This window comes from Micromesistius poutassou, assembly GCF_964030765.1.
Source record: "Micromesistius poutassou genome assembly, chromosome: 8".
NCBI lineage: Eukaryota > Metazoa > Chordata > Actinopteri > Gadiformes > Gadidae > Micromesistius > Micromesistius poutassou.
Window position 1 is genome coordinate 4,231,481 of NC_140278.1, and position 17,368 is coordinate 4,248,848.

At 41.4% G+C, this 17,368-nt stretch overlaps 1 protein-coding gene and 1 pseudogene across 2 annotated transcripts; both read right to left on the reverse strand.

Moving 5' to 3' along the window:
- Nucleotides 1–3,060, reverse strand: LOC311351713 (aromatic-L-amino-acid decarboxylase-like; annotated as a pseudogene). Its single transcript has 6 exons — nt 3,051–3,060; nt 2,024–2,159; nt 1,383–1,402; nt 1,123–1,221; nt 356–457; nt 1–234 (listed from the first exon to the last, which is right to left on the reverse strand). The product of its transcript is annotated as an aromatic-L-amino-acid decarboxylase-like (transcript).
- A 7,206-nt stretch (nt 3,061–10,266) lies between these two features.
- On the reverse strand, nt 10,267–17,055 carry LOC311351203 (growth factor receptor-bound protein 10-like). The gene is made up of 11 exons (XM_084471302.1): nt 16,944–17,055; nt 16,114–16,188; nt 14,575–14,712; nt 14,100–14,210; nt 13,575–13,673; nt 13,009–13,086; nt 12,637–12,753; nt 11,900–11,966; nt 11,695–11,782; nt 11,228–11,321; nt 10,267–10,826 (listed from the first exon to the last, which is right to left on the reverse strand). Exons 1-11 carry the CDS (start codon nt 17,010–17,012, stop codon nt 10,680–10,682), a joined length of 1,083 nt encoding a protein of 360 aa, XP_084327428.1. The 5' UTR covers nt 17,013–17,055; the 3' UTR covers nt 10,267–10,679.
- Nucleotides 17,056–17,368: the final 313 nt, after the last annotated feature.

A 17,368-nucleotide genomic window follows, 5' to 3' on the forward strand; every position in this document is an offset into this window, starting at 1 on the left:
CTATCCTGACTTGTCAGTATTGCTTTCCTTTCCTTCATGATCAAAGGGGTTCTGCAGGAGCTCACTGGACAGCTCGGTGATGTGCTTCCATGCCTCTTGGATGTGGCGCAACTCGGTGGTCTGCCCGACAGCGAAGCGCAGGACGACACATCCGCGGAGCTTGCAGGGCCCAAGGTAAATCTTCCCCATTCTGGTGATTTGTTTCAGCAAGGCTTTGTTCAGCTCATCTGAACCCTGGGGGAAACGCATAGCCAGAGACTTGTAATTTGTTCCGGAAATGACGGCCAGTTGACAGATGCCACTGTTTGATAGTGTATAACTTGTGCACGATAGCATATTTGAATGCAACTTTTACCTTCAACCTGAAACAAACTAGTCCCATGACGACTTCAGCACAGATCTCAAAGTTGTTGTTCTCTCTTACCAGACTCTCAAATGCTTTGGCCAATTCCACATGCTGCAAACAAAAGACATTGTGTATCTCAGATCATATTCAATAATGTTTAATATCGCCCAACATCAGAGTCTGTGCCTTTGGTTTATACAAAATAAGATTAAAATATTAAGATTAAGATTAATGTATCTGGTATCTTATCTGCAATAGGCATATTTAATATAATTCCTCAAATGAAAAGTAGAAAAATAAATATTATGACAGTAGGCGTTTTTACATGTATCCACTAGATGGTAGCCTTGTGTCATTAAATCGTGTACCAATATTTTTGTTCTATGTTCCATGTGTTTTCACAATTGAAGCTGGGCACACAAACTCAGGGGCTTCAAACTGACTCTATAAGCATCTATTATATAAATCAAGTCAATGGTTACTCGTTAAAATCTAAAGAAAACTTGCATTGAGATTATTTTTTTCTTCTTTTTATTTCCTGGACAGTCCTGTATTTGAGTCCATTTCTAGGTGTTACAAAACTCTCAACTCTCTAATTTGTGCTGTAATTTGACTTGACTGATTTGGATTGGTCTGACTTGCTTCCAATTTGTGACAGGCAAGTCAGTCCTCATGCAATCCCATTTGTATTCCTATACGCTGCTGTTTCTCATAATAAATACACTGCTGTTACTCATAATATACACAGCAATATTTCTATGCTACAGTCTGTGTACCTTACGGATGAAGGCCTGGAGGCCGCTGAGCCCGTACATGCAGAAGACAAACCACAACTTCAGTGAGCGGAATCTCCTGCCCATAGGAATGACCCAATGCTGAGAGTCAGCGGAGAGGAGAGGTGAGAGAGATAAGGAGAAAGAGGTATGGAGAAGAGGTGCAGAGAGGGGAAAAAGTAAAATCTTGATATTTAGAATGTATTTATTTATGATATTATAATTCTATTATTGTAAATTAACTACAGCACAGACTCTCTTACCATATAATCTTTAACCAGACCTATTGTGGGAAAATAATTTGGAGTTAGATATTGTAATGGACATGGACCTTTTGCAGTTTGAGGCCCTTTTGAATAATGTTTTTGTTACTGGATTCTCCATCCAGCATTGAGCCGGTACTGCTATGGAAAAACAGTCAGATCATTTATATAACACATTTCTGTTACCTTGGTTATTTTCATAAAAAGGGAACAATGCTATCAAACATTGTAGACCAGCAGTGTACCACATGGCTCTAGATAATAAATCTGGATTAATGATGATGGGCTCCAAATAAATCACATTCAACAATACAAATGTTGTACACTTACATATGTGTAGTTTATTAATTGAATAAATAACCACTAAAATATATGGTTTGTTGGTCGCTAATGAAATGAGGCCATAGCCTGTGTGTAGCTCCCTTATCTAACTAAGCCAATCACTCAGATCTCGAACCCTTTAACACCCACCTCATACACTGTTGGACTGCACTGGATTAAGATTAATCCACTACATCGAACAGTGGTCCTATTCAGCACTAAGGGCGTGGCTGACACACTATAGTTTGTCCAACCAACTATTTAAGTAAAAAAGCTATTTTGTTGGTAGAGTAGGGCCAAAAAGACTGCACTGCACCTACCAGATGCTTGGTTTTCATGTTTCAGGTACTCTGGATCCATTTGGAAAGCTCTGGTTATGTCTATGCTTTTTTTTACCCTGAAACAACACAAATGCATGGCTTGTTGAATTGAAAACGGTTAAAAGAAATATAAATTCTCCATACCAAGATTTTTTTTCTGGGATTTTCTGCCCAAACTGGAAGTTTTATTGAATGCTTATATAACCAATTTGTATATAATTATATTTAGATATAACGCCAACTCCTCTTGACGTTCGGGCCAGGGGTTCTGTATGACCTATAGGGCACCCTGAAACATTATCCAGATTATTACACTGCTTTTTAATAAAGAAATGCATAATTTGACACAAAATATAATGCCAATATAATGCCTGAATACCATCATTTACCAATCAGAATCAAGTCTTTAAATAGTTATGAGAATGCATTTCACATTGTTCATATAACTTTTTTATGATACAATTCCGTATTCTTTTTGGTCTGTGGATTGTCCATTCCCAACTTAAAATCCATTATGTTGTGCTATAAGAATCTATGTGCTATTATTGGGTCACATTTGGGTCACACGAATACATAAAAAGTCTGATAGTACTGGCACTGAAGTGAGTGCAAATGACTTTTAACTCACACTGTGTATTGGATCCACAGTGGTATTTACTCTACCTGGATAATGCAGGTATTGTGGGGGGATTACTTACCACATGGCCGAGCAGTCAAAGTTGACTAGAATAAATTTGTGGGGGTTGATGTTAAATGAATCTGCAAACTTTAAAAGAAAGGAAGGAAAGATTTTCAATGAATAACATTAAGAGATAAGAGAGATACACTTTATTGTCCTTTGAAGGAAATTTGTCTTGGACTCCAATGCTGTCATATAAAGCTGCTTTACAGTAATAACAGTACCGGTACAGACAATACATACATATAGGCCCCAGGCCACATATAACATATACACAGTATACAAGAAACAGTGTGATGCACACATACACACACCCACCCAAACCCTCCCTCGCCCACTGTATTATACCATGGGTCATGATCAATAGTACAGTTGCACAGTTTATTTGGTCCTGGGGGCATTTAGGATCTTAATTGAGGTGGGCACAAATTAGTTTTTAAATTCCAGCCACACATTGTCATGAGAAGTGTAATCTATGTCATGTAAAATAATCTGCTTTGTCACATATGTTCACTTAAAAGTTATGAAAAAGCCATTACAGTGAAGCTGTAATGTACATTTGCAGTAGTACAATGCAGATTCATTCTTTACTTGAAAATTGTATATTTTACAGGTCCTGAAGCCTAAACTTAAGCGGATACGTCTTGATTGCTCCAAGCTTAGTTGCTATGGAGACTGGCATTATTTATCCATGTTCATGTTTCAGTCTAATATTGAGGAACCGTTCATTGTTCCCGTAAATTGATATTCGGTTCGTTTTTGTGTTTTGCATGGTGTTATATTGTTATTATTCATATTGTTATATTTAGGAACCGTTCAATGTTCCTAGTAGAGTTAACAATGTTGGCAACCGTTCAATGTTGCTTTTGCTGTGTTCTAAAGAAGCCTGTAGAGTTAAGTATGTTATCAACCGTTCAATGTTGGTTCTGCTGTGTTCAAAAAAGCCTTCTGGTGATGTGTTCATTACATTTGTGGTGATCAAGGTAGCACAATCTAGAGTCATACTATGCACACCTGCTCCACTGTTGCTTAAACCAATAATGGAAGCCAATTAATTAAGCAAGCTTAAATGGCTTAAAATGTTGACCACAAATGTCACGTCACGTCAAAATCATGTGAGGTCTTTTATAGTGTATTTCACCATGCTATCCTTTTGTCTTTTATAGCACCATTGCAGCAAAGATAGTGCCAGGATCCTGGGCATTTGTTTCAAACAAGGTGATGGAAATTGTGGATTTATATATGCCTTGTGTGCTATGCATTGGAATAGTACTAAGAAATGTAATTGTATTAAATATATTTAAATATAATTGAGTTGTCAATAACTTCTGGCTTTTTTATCAGAATATTCCAGAACAAGCAGGCAGCGCGGACTGTGACCTTTCAATCCGCAAAACACTTTGCAAATCGTTTTGCAAAACGTATCAGCCAATCGCGTCTGGGGGGGAACTACGTCACTTGCTCGTCAGACCAGCTGATCATCCACGCACGTTGCAATTTATTTTCTATGCCTAGCATTGTGCCAGATTTGACTCTTAATAGGTCTATGGTTTGACTGAGTTTACGTAATTATAACTGAAAATGGCGGAAAAGACGGTCTGGCAGCTGCTGCGGGATAAATAAATAAATAAATTGCAATGTGCGTGGATGATCAGCTGGTCTGACGAGCAAGTGACGTAGTTCCCCCCCAGACGCGATTGGCTGATACGTTTTGCAAAACGTTTTGCAAAACGATTTGCAAAGTGTTTTGCGGATTGAAATGTCATTTGAATTTTGCAACACACGGAGCGTGGCGAAGTGCATTGCAATCACGGGGACGCTATAGCTTTTCAATTTGAATAAAGGAACTCAAAAAATTTGACAAAATGTTATTCTATTTTTATTGTTAGAACTTTTGCAAATTTTATTGAGGATTTCATTGTCACTTTGCATATTAAAATACACTTTAAATAACGTATTTACAAATTACATTATTAAATTGCATAATGAATTGTCAATTGCACAATGTAATGACTTATTGAATTGCAAATTGCAAATTGCATTGCCATTTGAATTTTACTACAAGCTTCCATATGCGGGTGCCACTCAATGACATGCAAACGTAGACCGAAGCGTCATCAACACGCCCACTCAACTGGTCTGAAATGCCGACATCCTACTGCTCATTCACATATAAGGTAATTAGCATTTCCTCCGGAGAATATACTACCTCGGGGGTAGTATTTTTTCAGGAGGTCCAACGTCTGGATATGTCATTCACATTTTAGTCTCTCCCCTCACATCATATTTTATGTGGTATTTGGACTTCCGGAGCACTAGGGGGCAGAAGGTTAACCCAGCCTTGGCCAGGGAAGTTCCCTGTGTTATTGGTATGGCCTAATCAGTCCACCTGGGACTGATTGGCTTATTTAAGGGGAGTTTCATTTTGTGGTCGGGGGGAAGGAGCTGGCTTGACAAGAGGCCAGTACAAGAGTACATGGTATATTTTGTTAGGCTATTGCTATGCCATGCTGATTGATGCAACAGTGGTTTCTTTTTGTAACTAATGTAACTGATTTATTTTTGTTCATTTATTTTTTGACCTTGGTTTTGGAGTAAATAAAACTTCACCTTTTTGTCCTAACACCATTGCCCTCGTTTTTGGCCCACACTCCCAAACCTGGCTGTCGTCTACAACTTTTCTTTCCCATCATCCAGCCGCTCACACATATATATATAGATGGCCTGGGGTGCAAGGCCGCAGACAAATCAAACAATCCCAACAGTAAAGCTGGTTAGATGTGTGCACTCTGCAAATGTCATAAACCTGCTACCTGTGTCACAAAAAGGAGAATTAGGCCTAAATGCTTCCAGGTTTGCAGGCCTAATCTATCTGACTACCTGTTCCTAAGAAACCACATCAAAAAAACAAAACAAACAAAAACTACTCTCATAGTAACGATCTTATCTGTACATATAAAGTGACTTCCTACTTTTAACTGACGACTCCACCAGCAACCAATCTGCCCCAGCACATCAGAGAGGCCTCTTCTGTCTGGTTTTAAATGCCTCGTCAAAACCCATCTTTTCTCCTTGGCTTTTGACACTTAGGAAGACATTGACATTATCTTTTATCTTTTATCTTAAACTTCTCATTTTATCTTTTTATCATATCTTTTATCTTTTCTTATTTTATTGTATTTCACCTTACTAATTATGTTGTCCTGTTGAGCTGTTTTTATTGTCTTGTATTTGGGATGCTTTCACTTATTCTCTGTAAAGCACTTTGGTCAACAGTGGTTGTTTTAAAGGGCTTAACAAATAAAGTTGGATTGGATTGGACTCCCTCTCCATTGCATGCATCACTTCTTATTGGCCGATACGGAGTCACGTGCTGATTAGGGGTTGATGTGACATACCTCTGCTTATTAGACTGAAATGAAGGGGCCTTTACATGGCAGCCGGCAGCCCCACCCCAGAATGAAAAAACTTGAACACTATTTTAAAATGCATGGTAAATTGATTAGAACTTTTATCAATTGACTAGAACATTACATCCTCGGATGGATGTCTTTATTGTGTATGTATATTTTGGAGATTAAGCGAGAAGGAACAGACTTGCATTGTTCCACAAAGTATTCAAACATGAAAGTTCTGCATCCTGTCACTGCTTTGCCATGACAAGAAGTTTCAAGTGTTTTACTAACGACATAATTGCCCTGACATTGCCCTGACACACATATAAACTTTGCATGTCATCCTTGTAATAAAACACGGGATTGTTCTTTTTATATCAATGTATTAATGTTTTATTCTAATTACAATGAACAGAATATATCAGTCCATTATTTATACAAAAATACCTGAAACAGTTACAATTAGGATGTATAAGCCATTCAACTATTTACAGGTTGAAACAAAGCACAACATGTATACAGGAGCTTCCTCTTACAAATAAAAGTTACCGTTTTATGTTTTGCATTCCCTGAAATAAATCATATTCATCTTGTATATTTACTTATCTGATTTATACAGTGAGTAAATCTCACATTGTGACAGTGTTAAATCCAAAGACACACACAAGTATAGGATAGGGGTAATTTCATTTCATCGCAATTTACTTTCCTAAGCACAACATTCCTTAAAAAATCAACAGTCCAACCACCCGAAATAAGAGTGTCTGTTAATTAAAATGTTACGAGTTTGTATGGAGCCAACCAACCAATCACATACAGTACCTTATTCAAATAGCAGGCTTCACAACCTTGAGAGCAGGGTTTGGACTTTTTGGAGTGGTGAATGGTCCCATATAAAAATGGCAGAAATACAGGTGTTTGTGTATCCATACAACTAGTAAAGTAAAGTTAAGTTGTTACGTCATGACATGTGTGTATGGGTGGGCGTTCTCGTTGTACCATATACACATCCATACAACTTTCCATTTCCATGGGTGCAAACTACTTGCACACATGGAGGTTTGTTGTTAAGTTGAATATAGTATTTTGTTTGTTTCTGTGATAAACCATATCCATGTTGCTAGAGGGCTTTCTTTCGAGGTGATGCTCAGCAAACATAAGCTGTTAGCTGTCGTTGAGTTTGGAACATTTAAACCTCCACAAAGAAAACAAAAATTACTTTTCAATTTTGCTGTCATTTTTTATATCTTGCTCCAAGTTAACCCTGAAGAAATAATGTACTCTGTTCCTCGCAAATTAATATGCACATACCTATTTCTCCTCATGTATTATTTTGTGCAATTCAATTTCAGTCAGTGGAATCTCCTGATAACAAGGCCTCTTTTTGTCTTTTTTTTGTCTTCTGAGTTAGAAGTGTGCCGTGGCAATTTGTAGGAGTCTATAGCTGGGGCCAGGCTACACTCTGTCCTTTAACTTGTTCAGAGACTCTGTAGTTCATCTCAATGACACACGGCCCATTAGTAGGCTACTGGATGCACATGGAGAAAGAAGAAAATCTATCACTGACATTCATTGTGGAATTTTTTTGCACGATAACAAGTCCTCGGAAAAAGGGAAAAAATATATTGTTTTTATTTCAAATTAAAAAAAAAATCAACGTTGTAATTTGTGTATGTATAACTTCACATTGCCACATTGGTGTTTGAATACACAAACATGAAAATAAAAAAAAATCGAAATCTTATGGGCCATCAATAACATGTCAATGGCCAAAAAAAAGCAGCACTAAACAGCACTGTAAGTTCAAGTCATCACTATTAATGAAAAATAAATAAACGTCGCTGAAACAATACTTACTTTAAACTGATTTGATTCATTACATTTGAGTTAAATAATGGTGACACAACACATCAATATAGCTTAAGAGAACCCGTGGGCTGTTTAACAAATCAAACAAAGTGAAGACTCTTTCGTAATGTTGCATCACAGGGAAAATAAAACCGGGAAAAACACAGACAAAACCACCTGTTATGATGGGAAACCAATCTGGTGCAATTTAAACACGCTATACTCCAATACAGGTGAGTTATGTAAATGATTTAGTAGAATTAGGACATCAATTAAACGTAAATTAACATTTGTAGTTAAATCTGATTTTATATTTTGTTTTGCTATGTAATGGCATTTTGGGTTGACCACTCTGTTTAAAATAAATTGATCTGATTCAAAACTGATAGTGCCAAATCTTTAACCAGGATATATTTTCTAAAAGGCTTTGTTGAATAAAAAGCACAAGGTAATATGTAATTGTTGTTCCATACTACCGTGTAGGGCCCATATTTTACGTGGATATTCAGTATCGGTTTAATCAGGCTGTATAGCAAGTTTAAACTACACCAACATAGTATCCTGTGGGAAGAACAAGGATGCATGATGTATGAGTATGTTTGTTTGTTAACAGACCAAACCAAGGGTATGAAAAAGGTGTGACTTTTTGTGAAGCCCAAACCTACAATAATCTATAAATACCTTCATAATACATGATAACAAGTGATTGATGCATTGTAAGAGTTACTTGCAGCTTACAATGGCTGAAGGCATTATGAATACACACTCCATTAAATATGATATAAAGTGCAACATGATGTATATAACTAAATGAATTACAAAGATGTATAGAAATAATTATGATGTATTATGCATTATGAAGGTGTTTATATAGAAATGCAAATATGGGCTACGGTCAAAGTCTTAGAAAATATTTGGGAAAATTAAACACTTTCACTGATTCTAATAAACAGAGTCATGATAAAGTGTAATGTGTATGGCATTGCCCTTTTTACTACATTCCAGTGCATTCCCATGGTGTCAGAGACGATTAATTTATCACATCAACCTTTTTTTTGTTACTCGAGTTCCCAAGATGGACATTGGCTCAAAGCTCCAATAAAATAAATCAGTTTGACTAATGACTTAAAGTATACGGTTGTCTTAATCAAGTTGGAGTTTGATCCAGTTGTACTTCTAATAGTTCATAGTTCTTCTGTGTTCTCTGAAGGGGGAAAGCGCTACTAACAACAATGGCATGGTGTTAATAGAGTGGAACGATGGGCGGAGACAGTATTCCCAGTCCTCCTCGGTTATTCAACTCCACCGAGTTACACTTGGAGTATTGGGTTAACCTTTTACAAAAAGGGACATCTAGTGGTTATCCTTCCTGGTCAGCCTGGGGCTTAACAGTAACCAGCAAGGCTAAATATTGGTTTACTAAATACCTTGAGGAAAATCAACTGCACTTCCAGCCAAACCTCATAGAGTGACCTTGTTTGACTGTATAACATCACAATGCAAAACAGAGGTATCTTGGTACCGACAGAAGAACAAAAATGAACTAGCTTTATCACGGTGTTGAAATAACCTGAATAAAAGGCTCCACCATTTTCTTGTGAACGGGCCATGTGGAAGACTTAAGGCCCTGTTATTTTGTTATCTCAGGGAACGTGAGCTGTGCAGTTAACCAATGGAGAATGGCGGCTGATCTTGGTAGCCCATCACGTAAACAGAAAGCCTACAGAGTGACAATGAGACGCAAAACAATGCAAAGACAAGCAAGATAAAGCAGTGGCAGAAATAACATCCTGTGTGTTTGGCGCAATCATCTGTGAGGGTGAACCACTATGAGGGGCTAAGCTTTTGATCAAATAACACCTCTTAGTTTACACTGCTGTTGTCTATGTTCCCTCTTCCAGGTTTGTTTGATCATATAAATGGTTTAAAAACTTGCCACACATTCATCCTCTCTTGAGGGTTACGGACCTCGGCAGGGATTAAAATGGCATAATGTCAATGACACCAGTACCGCTAGGTTTTCTCGTGTAAAATAGGTCTTGCATGTCCTTACATGTATTGGACCCCAGAGGGCGTCGTTGTATGGTGCTATTAAGTGACTTGCCAGTAACATGACGGAGGATAGTTACAGCCACGAGTGATGTCAAAAAGCATGCTCTAGATTAAGGAGTGCAAATAAGAGATATGCTAAGAGATGCTAAACATTAACATCTATCGGTGGTGGGGATTAAAAAAATAATGGTACAGAAGAAAACAGCAACCTGCTGATTGTTCAGTTAAGAGATAAACTTGTGTCTGCAGTGGCAACAAAATGGCTAATTGCGAGTGACCAGTTTATTGGTTGATTGTATCTATGGGGGATTGTACGATTGAACGATTATGTGACAGCATTTAAACAAAATAAAATAAAATGGCAGATTCATCTTGTCCATCTTGGCCATAAAAGCTTCTCCGGTTCCTGTTAGTTTTCCTTGCACCTGATTGGATGTGTCGAGCGCTTTGATTTGTCCATCCAACCGTAACGACCAACCCACAAAACCACCCGAAATTAGCTCAGCAGTCTCCAGCAGAGTCCATCATAAAAAATATAAAGAAAAACGACAACGGAAGCATCAGTTCATTCACCCGCTTCTCCAGACGAGAAAAATGTATACGAAAAAACCGCCACAAAACAAGAGGGAAAAGTTGCGTTGTGAGGGGTGGTGGGGGGGATGTGTCAGGGATTTGGAAGACGTCATAAGGCCACAATGGTGCACGGGTGTCTCAGTTTGCAAGGCAACACCCCTCTGTTGAGCTGGTAGAACTCCACCAACTGGATCAGGTCAGTGAACTTGGTCGAGCCGTCGTCAAGGCTGAAGAAGATCTGGCCGTCCTCTTCACACTTTGGTGGTTTGAGATGAAGGGCGATACCAGATGAAGGGTGAGGCCAGATGATGCAACAGACAGAATGAGGGGAGAGACCAGATAAGGAGACACCAGACAAAGGGTGGCCAGGAATAAAGGAGCACATGAAGTTGGAGAGAGAGAGAGAGAGGACACATTTTGATTAATATAAATGATTTATGTTGAAGGTAAAACTCCAGGCTCATTGGAACGGCTTTTGTTTTCTTATGCATTTCTTTTCTTTAAATGGGTTGTCATGTAAACTAAAAACAGAATGATTTAGTATTTACCACCCACAACCCGTTATGACCCTCACTATCCCATACTTCATTTTCACTTGCATTCAATCCAACATAAGTATGTGTTATACAATCAATGACAGAACCGAGTGGTGCCTACCGGTAGTATCTGGAAATGTTTGATTTTCTGATGATGGCACAGTGTGAGTACAAACGCCTTGGGGTTGCTCTGACTGACCCTCAGCAGAAACAACCTGCAGGAAGAGAGCAACGAAGGACATTCAAAACTCATTCACACAACACTTTAAGGAACTAAAGTGATCATCTCTGTTTGCAGAGGTCTCCTCTCGAGATGTGGAAGAAGGGCAGTGGTGATTCTATAGTGTTTTCATTCAGCCTGCTATAAGGACTGACTTACCATGATTGTCCATTGACCTACATTTGTGTTTTATTAATAAAATTTAATTTAAAAACAGAAGTAACAGAAGTATTTAATAAGTTTAAAAAAAGCATACAAGAATCTATCGGTGAGTTTCATAGTTTTTCCTTGAGGTAGCGATACCAAAACGAAATGCTATTTAAAAATAATAAAAAATAACATCAACCATTTACTAAAACCCCACTCACCCGTCCACTTGTCCCTGCTGGTGGATGATTCGGTGCGACTCCTCCCTGGTTATCCTGCCGTGGAACCACAGCTGGGCCACGTGGATCACTGCCCATTCAGCAAACACAGGCAACTCGTTCAGCCACGTTGTTTAGCATTGACCCGCATAGGAGGGCAAATCTTTCAACGGTTAGAGGCCTGCAGTTGTTACTTTGTCACATCTACCTGAGCTTAGCGAAGAGTGGTGGAGAGGACTGTTGCAGCCCAGCACGTTCAATCGTTGACTCCTCTTCTGAGAGGGATGCGACGGACACACACACACACACACACACACACACACACACACACACACACACACACACACACACACACACACACACACACACACACACACACACACACACACACACACACACACAGAAGCTGATGAGAATGGATACCCAGGATGCACAGAATGTCATTGAATAGACATGCAGACATATTTGTATGAATTTGTCTCATTGTAATAATACTATTGACCATTACTATATTCAATATACATATCTTTTACACAATATATTTCAATCAATTTCAAGAATTTCCTTTTTTTTTGAATAGCAAGATTATAAAACAACAAACAGTAACATCTTCCATACAGAAAGACCTTCACTTATTTCATTTTCTCTAATATATCTATTTGTATGGTATTGTTGTGCCATAATGATCAGGACAGTGAAGAGAGGCATGTTAGAGAAGATAGGGGCTGGCCCTTATGACCACAGGTGGGACTTGAACCTGGGTCGCTACAAGCGTATTGCTTACAAGGTCAGCTCATAAGCACGTTGAGCCACCAAACTACAACACCTACAACATTTTAGAGTTAATAGCATCAACTTCTAGGTTCAAAGGCTTCTTAAAAACCTAAATCATTTAAATACGGCTAGGGACTAGGGATGATTAAACAACCCTGTGTAGCGTCTCACCCTCCAAGCGTGTCCCTCTTCCATTGCGGCGCTCTGAGCTTCTAGAGGGTTCTTGATCACCCTGCCTATTCTCCCTGAGAAGTCCATGGCCACCAGGGAGTTTTCCGACACACTCCGCTAGGGGGCAGCAAAAAGACACGGAAGGTTTGACTGCCAGGCGACAGACGGCAATGTGGCTGCATGGTTCACTTCACACTGACACACTAATAAAGTGTATTCACAAAACCGTCACAAACATAAAGTGTATTCAACATGCAGGAGATATAAAAAAACAAACCATACGTTTTCTTTTAGTCAAAGTTACACATTCTGTTGGCTATACTCGTCATCACCACATATCTATTTTATCAATGACTTGAGGGGGTGACTTACCACTGGGGCTGAGAAGTGTGATAGCAAAGTTTTCCTCTGTTGGGGAATCTTATAGTTCTGGTACAAAATGATTCCGTACTGTGAAGAAAACGGAGACACGTGATGGATGAACAAAACTGTCCTAGATTACTACTTAGATCTACTTGAGTGAGCTGAGGTTTTTGACTCATTTGAGAAATGCACTGCATATTTATGAATTCATTTACTATACTTATATATACTGTATATAATGGTCATGTTTTTTTTTTTATTACATATATACATTTATACCTTTTAGGTTTGACTAAATCTGAGTTTGCCACACAGCATTTCCACAGCGCATGCATGTTTTATCCTTTAAACGTTGGTTAGTCTAGCAGCCCCACTTAAACCTTCGGTACCGCCCGCACCAAACCAAGCAGTAGTATCAAAACCAACTAATGCTCATGCAAGGCCGTGTGACTACACAACACCCCGAGGAGGCAGGGGCGTTCCTTCTCATCACTGAGAGGGGGACATAACTACAGATGGGATTGTTAACGGTCAATGTCGGTGACGTTGTGCTACGGCCCGGTCCTCACGCGTACCTTAAAGAGTCTGAAGGCGGTCATCCAGCAGGTACGACTCTGTTCGTCCTCGGCACACAGTATCCTCAGTTCTTTCAGCTCCGCCCTGCCTTTGTTGGCCTGGGGATTTACAAGGGTTGGCCGTGGTTAGCTACTGAGTGGCCCTGCTGGCATATAGAGGCATATAGTGTGTCTCAAAGTGTCATGTGGCAGCCACTGCAGGGGTGGCTGCCGTGGAGTAGAATAGAACGGAACATCTAACGTCTATTGTGGTGTTTTCCTTTCACGGCACAATCGGTATAAAGGTGTGAGCAGGGAGTCCCCTGCAGGAGTTGCTCAATGCAGTCCGACTGGCTTCCCTTGATGGCCGTCACGATTTTTTCACATCTAGATATATCTATATCTGTATCTGTATGTACGTCTAGATCTATACAATCCACCTGCTTTGTGTTCCAGATTTTGGACTATACAGTCAGTGACTTGATGTGAAACAGCTTCCCCCTGAACTTTTGACTCTGCCCTTGCGTGCCGCTGCAGCCGTCATACCTTGATGCAGAACTCGTAGTCTGTGGGCGTGGCGTGCTGCTTCTTCGCCGCGACCACGGTGAAGATGTTGCTGTCCTCCAGGTCTGCGAGTAACTGGAGATGCCTGGGCTCCTGCGGGCGAGAGGTAATGAATATGTGAGGCCGTCAGAGCAACAGGTAGAGCAGGTAGAGCCATCCAAAACGAGACGCCGAAAGGATGGCTCCGTGAGGGGAGTTTAAAAAGGGGGAGGGCGGGGTAGGCGAATACCAGACAGACAGTGTGTCTGTCGCTTCCGATACACACCGTTCTTTGAGGCGAAGATTTACTGGCTAATAAATCTGGGGAGAGAACGAAACACTAATCGAAGCACACTAAAGAACAACTTTTGAGATATATATTCACGGCACACAAGACCTTTGACGAGCCGTCGGTTTAAATATGCGCAAGCCATCAATCAAGCACACACTGAATGCTAAGCTAAACGTCAGGGGTTACCTTTGAGGTTCCTTTCGTGGAGCAGTAGAGGCCCGAACGCCGCAGGAACATGTAAAGCTTCTTCCATGACTTCCTCCCCACCTCCTTCACGTACAGATGGCCCTGGATCTCTGGGTAGCTGCTTGCCGCCAACAAGTTCTGAAAAAAAAGAAAGAAAAGAAACGTTGGGCTATCGTTGCTTTAGCCCCATGCCCTGAGGCAGAACTTGCTTCTGATGCCCATTTTGTGTTTCTTGATTTTGGAATCAAAAACCGGTGGGGAAAAGTTTTTTTCCCTTAACACGGAACTTGCTCCGAAGTATAGCAGTAACAGTATAACAGTACAACTGTCGGATCCGTTTTTACAGAGGGCTTTGAGACCAATCTTTTCTAGTCTTTAGAAACAGATCGATACAGATAGATGTCTTCTCCCAAGCTCATCCGAGCACATCTATAACAAATGTGAGGGGGAAAAAAATTCACGTTTTGACGTGTAAAATCATGTGTCAGGGAAGATATATCCATTGCCTGAGGCACACCTATATCTGAAGCACTTGAAACAAAAAGTCCTTGAAAGCGAGAAAGAAGGTCTTCAGAAACGCTCTCTTTCCAGCAAACGGAAAACACGTTCGCATTCTAGTGGTCGGGGAAGTCACGTCGTCATTTCGTGATCACACCCTCAACGCTCGCATGCAACTATTCGCCTAATTACTGTTTTGATTGCGTGCTTTGACCCCCGGCGCTTTTCTGAACTGCGTGACACCCGCGACACCCGACCGACGAAACCTTAACCAAACAACTCGCTAAACGGCGCTCTGCTGTCACTCGACCCCGGGCGGCGCCACTCGAGTGTGCCGTGAGAAAAACAGTCCTGAGCGCCCCGCCCTCTATCCTCGCGGCGTCCCGCGGGCCGCGGCGCACGCAGCGTCTCCGCGGCGGCCGCTGCTCCTCGGGACGCTGTTCTGATGTTGTGTTCTCTGCCGTCGACGCCCCCGGGGGGGGGGGGGGGCGTCTCCTCTCGTCCCGCGTGACGAGAGGAGAGAGCCAGCCGGTTTGTTTGCACTCCACAAACACACGCTGACAGACAGACACACAGACAGACGCACGTCATGTGTCTAAGGCAGCGATAACGAGGGGTTATTAAGCCGTCGCCCGTCCCTCCCCGGGGGGGGTCAGAGGTACCGGAATGCGGCCGCCGCCGTGCGTGCCGTGTCTGCGTCGCCCGCGCCACGTTCTGGCGTGCGACGGAGAAAGACGAGACGAGGTCAACAAATGTTTCATGTTTCAATGTTTCAACAAATGCCCACCAACTGGTGTCGCTCCCCGGGCGCGCGGCTGTCCGCGCGCGTGTGTGTGTGTGTGTGTGTGTGTGTCTGTGTGTGCATGCATAGTTGTGCAAGTGTGCGTGTGTAGTTGTGCGTATGTGTGTGTGTGTGTGTGCGTGCGTAGTTGTGCAAGTGTGCGTGTGTAGTTGTGCGTATGTGTGTGTGTGTGTGTGTGTGTGTGTGTGTGTGTGTGTGTGTGTGTGTGTGTGTGCGTGTGTGCGTGTGTGCGTGTGTACCTGCAGAAGTAGAGACGGTGGAATTGTGCCGTTGGTTTCCTGGCACCATGCAACCATGTGCTCCGGGAAAAACGTCTGTTGGGAGAGAGACAGAGACAGAGAGAGACAGAGAGAGAGAGAGAGACAGAGAGAGAGAGAGAGAGAGAGAGAGAGATAGTCACACAGGCGACAGAGACACAGATCGAAAAAAAGCAAGAGAGAAAGATACAGAGAAAGAGAGCGATAGATACAGAGAATCGAGTGACACAGAATGAGTGAAAGAGAGAGAGAGGCAGAGAACAAGAAAGCGAGAGAATGGTTGACAAAGGGAGCAGAGAACGAGAGACAAAGGGAGAATAAATGTATAGTTAGTGGGTTAGCGGCTGACATGCCAAAGCATCAGTGCCGCAGACAGTCCCGATATTTCATCACAACGAAACTGAGATGATGACACTAAACACTGACAGACGGACCGGCGCATTCTGACACGGAACATTCCATCTCCTCTTTTATGGAAATGAACAGGCTGCCATCGCCGTACCCTTAAACTCGTGACTGGCAGCTTTGGTGACTCCCAAATGCATTTGTCATCGCACAACAATTATTCCACACTTGAAGGGATCTGCCAGCTGGTTTTGGTCAAGCCCTAAAAATAAAATAAAACAAACTGCTGCCGCCATAAGGCTTTCCTTTAAAATGTAATAATTAATGAGTTAAAAATACAAGTAGCACAAAGCCGTTGAATGTATGAGCTACGCAGATGGAGTTTGCCATGGAGTGCGCTCCAGCATATCCCGCAAGGTTATTATAAGAGCTGGACACACGGTCAGGGCTGAGAGATGTCGTCATACCATGGGGTTTCTGAAGAATTCATATTTGGCGTAGTTCTTCCTGAAGAGGAACCTGCTTTCGCTGCTCATGGACGCCTGCACCTGAACCACCAACTCATGGTCCTCCAGACAACGCTCTGCAGAGAGAGCAAGACCGGGAATGAGAGAGAGAGAGAGAGAGAGAGAGAGAGAGAGAGAGAGAGAGAGAGAGAGAGAGAGAGAGAGAGAGAGAGAGAGAGAGAGAGAGAGAGAGAGAGAGAGAGAGAGAAACAAAAACAAAGTGAGAGAGCGAGACATTTAGGGCAGGGAATGAGTTAAGCCAGAGACCATTCTGTAAACATTTTGAAGCTGACACCATCCAACGCATGTCACGGGAGAAGAGAGATGAGGACTGATCTCCCTCACGCTCTCAGGCACGGCGTCTTGCAGCTCAAATCTTTTAACTG